Source organism: Cibotium barometz, chromosome 36, assembly GCF_041138505.1.
Source record: "Cibotium barometz isolate CiBa-2024 chromosome 36, ASM4113850v1, whole genome shotgun sequence".
Classification (NCBI taxonomy): Eukaryota; Viridiplantae; Streptophyta; class Polypodiopsida; order Cyatheales; family Cibotiaceae; genus Cibotium; species Cibotium barometz.
The window spans coordinates 19,797,283-19,801,008 of NC_141081.1; the positions used below are offsets into that span (position 1 = coordinate 19,797,283).

Sequence of the window (3,726 nt, forward strand, 5' to 3'; positions counted from 1 at the left end):
AATGTAGCCACATCATAAGTAAGCTTTAACACTTCGGTGGGTTGGTGGTCTGGAACTACATTGAATTGTTGTCTTATTTTGGTGAATGTTTATAGGAAAGTTGTACAATTGATTGACACTTTCACAACTTTGAGCTTGTGAATTATGTAGTAATAGTATGTTGTCAAGTGCGTGGCGAGAAAGTAACCCTTGAAATAGTATGTGGTCAAGTGTACTCTATGGTGGTAACAAAGTGACCCTTGAAACAGTTCTCATTTGTGTGTGGCACTTTGTGACATAAAAGGTGGAATAATGAAAAGGGAATATAACCTCTTTTTTTAAGCATAAAAAGGCTCTAGCACCATGAGGTATTCCCAAGCTCTTTGAAGGTTGGTCCTAGAGCTTAGCCTTGAGCCTTAAGGTATTATATTAGAGCTCTCAGCCTTGGGCCGTAAGGTACTATATTAGAGATCTGAGCCTTTTAGCCTTAAGGTGTAAAAGAGTGTGAAATTGAGCAATGGCGCAACGAATATGGGAGGCCGCCGCCGCCACGAGTACAATGCAAAGAGTCCACCCAACACTACAGCGTCACAGCCAACATGCAAGGTGGGTGGGTAGCTGTCGTTGCTGCTGCACATGATTAATCGGTTGCAGTTTTCAGTTGGGATGCAAGCCATATATTATGCACATGATTAATCTTCGTTTTATCAGCAGGCTACAAACCGGAGGACGTTCAGGTGCAAGTGCAGAGATCTCGGATTCTCGTGCTGAGTGCGCAGCGCAATGGGAGCCTCGTTTTCAAGCAGAGGTTTGAGCTGCCCGCAGATGCACGTGATGAAGACGCTGCCGCCGATTGGAACCGTGGATTGCTCACAATTACCATCCCCAAAATGGTGACCAACAGAATCATAACCACCGTCCCGATCATCAAAAAACGCAACGGCGCGCGTGACAATTTCTACGTCGTTTGATGTTAATTAATACAGTAGATCTTCACTTCTAGATGCCCCAGAAGGCTTAGAAGCCCTCGGTGGGAGCTTCGAGCGTGTATTAACACTAGTTCTGTAATTAGACACTAAAGTGTCCTGAAAATTAGCATTTTTCTTGAATTTTTGTGGACAATCTATTAAGAGTTTTGAAATGCTTAACATCCACAGATGTTCCTCAAGACCCAAAAAAAATTGAGATTTTTTAAATTGCACTTTTCTTAGCTTGTGCAAGGCAATATTTTAATTTTCTTAGACACATGCTGATAAAACGCATGATTTTTGCTGTTTTCAAAATAGTAGTAATTTGTACATAACTTTTAGAAGGGACATAGTTTGATCATGAAACTTGGCTTGATGGAAAGCCCATGATGTAAACTAAATCTTGGAATCATCAAACGATAATTATTGGATAAATTTTTGACTCGCTAATATTGAAATGATATTTTTTATACAGGTGGAGCATGAATTTTTCTCCTTCCATATGCAAGCTAATAATGTAAAACTTGAGGTGCACCCATGTTATATAGGGTAAATACTACTTTGTTTTGAATTTTCCAAAACTTTAGAGCCACTTTTTGGGCCTCTTCTCATACATGCCCTTTTGCGCAACCTGTTTTTAATACGTAAAATGTCTAATTATGAGCCTAATTTTGATTTTCATCAAAGGAGAAAGCTGTGTAAGTGCATTATTTGTTGTAACTATAGGTGTAGACTACTTGTGCAAGCATAGTTATAATTAGTTTTTGAAAAAAGATGATCAAATTTTGTATTTTTATTTTTTACAGTTTTTTTAGAACTAGACGATAAGAACCTACTTAAGTGGAGGCTAAGTTAGTGTCATACACATCAAATTATGGCTTATTTATCTCATCTCAAGCATGAAAACCAATAATCAACATTCTCATTGATAGGGCTATACTTTTTTTTAGTGGCGTGATTGAGTTTTGATAATACGCGTTACTTTTTTTGATTTTATACAACTTTTTTGGAAAAAATTCTAGGAAAGGAAAATGATTTTTTTGGTGAACTTCTACCTCCTTGGACTGATGTATGCTATCAAAATATCTTGGGAAAAATGCTATTGATATCATTGGATTTTTTTTTGAGAGAATAATGCTTGCATATTTGGAAAAATCCTGAAAAATCCTGAAAAATGTTCATTTTCAAGACATATGCTACTTTGTTCCTTATGTACTTCCAAATAAAAAGGCATTTTATATGTTTAGCATTTTTTACATAAGCATAGGGTTATGTTCTACATGCCCAATGAAGCATTTTGGTTTTTAATGCCTACATTAGGAGTTTGATTTTTTTTTTTGTAACCCCCAAAAAAGGACACTCAAGTGTCCTGTTTTGGTACCAAACTAGTGTTAAATCTTGAGTGTGGGATAAAATTACAAGTATATGTAAAATCTGGAGTGTGGGATACAATTACAAGTATATGGCTTTTCTTGCTTGTTGATAATTAATAATCAAGATACACCTTAAAGGTTATTAGGTTTCAATGACTAAAAAGAAAGTAATGTTTTTATTGCCACATCCATGATTCATAACCCTCTAATTTCACAAAAGTTATCCTTTGATTTCCTACTATGTTTCTTAAGCAAAAGGTTGGGGTTTTTGGAGGGTTTTTCTTAGCACTAGCCTTGATGGCTTTCTCAAGAAAATTTAAAGCAAAATGTTGGGGTTTTTCTTAGCACTAGATGATGAGTTGACAACTTGTTATAATCTAGAAATAGGAGGATATTTTGCCATTGGAAATGCATTTAGCTGGCAAACGTTTAAAGTTCAATCAATAAAGTGTCACTCAAGTTCAATTAGAGTTCAATCAATAAAGTGTCAAAGTGTCACTCAAGATTACCAAGTCTATGACACACATTATATCACTCCTCAAGCACCCTTAAAGGACCATGAATGTTTGTGACGCCTAGAAAAATCATGGTCATGCCATTTTTAAAATAAACTATAAGCATCAACTTAAATGTCTAATAACTTTACAAGTGCGTGGGGTGTGGGGGGTACCCCTCCCCATATACTTGCAAAGTTTGGTCATGATCAAATATTGTTCGAGTGAGATATGGTGCTCCATGTCACCTTTTCTATGTGGGTTTCTCCAAGAGGACCCAAACTCTCAAAAATTGAAATTTCTCGATACAAACATTAGCCAAGTTCAATCACCATCAGGCATTGTTCATGCGAGATATGAAGCTCTATCTCACGTTTTCATGTTTTCTACATGGTTTCTCTTAGAGGACCCAAACACACAAAATGTGGTTTTTATCAATTTTATTATGCCCAAATAATGTTGTCCGATGTGGGTGGGGTACCCCTTCCCATACACTTACAAAGTTTCATCGTCGCGCTGATGAGATATGGAATCATATGGTGCTTTATCTCACGTTCTCTACACCTGTTTCTCCAAGGAGGCCTAAATGCAGAGAAATTGGGTTTTCTTGATCCAATCATTGTCAAAAAATGTCTGATGGTGGTGACTAAAATTTGCAAGTGTGTGCATGGTACACCTCCCCACACACTTGCAATGTTTGGTCTCACCATCAGACGTCACGTTTGAGCAAGCTATAGTGCTCCCTCTCATGTTTTCTATGTAGATTTCTAAGAAAGCCTAAATATGTAGAAATTGGGTTTTCTTGATCCTATCATTTTCGAATGACATCATGGTGAGATCAAACTTTGAAAGTGTGTGTGGGGTACCTCTCCCCACATACACTTACAATGTTTAGTCATAAAATAATCAAAC

General features: G+C 36.9%; 1 protein-coding gene across 1 annotated transcript; it reads left to right on the plus strand.

Annotated features, from left to right (window-relative positions):
* The first annotated feature begins 388 nt into the window (after window positions 1-388).
* On the plus strand, window positions 389-979 carry LOC147617585 (17.6 kDa class I heat shock protein-like). Its single transcript, XM_086775435.1, has 2 exons — window positions 389-585; window positions 694-979. Exons 1-2 carry the CDS (start codon window positions 579-581, stop codon window positions 948-950), a joined length of 264 nt encoding a protein of 87 aa, XP_086631561.1. The 5' UTR covers window positions 389-578; the 3' UTR covers window positions 951-979.
* The last annotated feature ends 2,747 nt before the right edge of the window (window positions 980-3,726 follow it).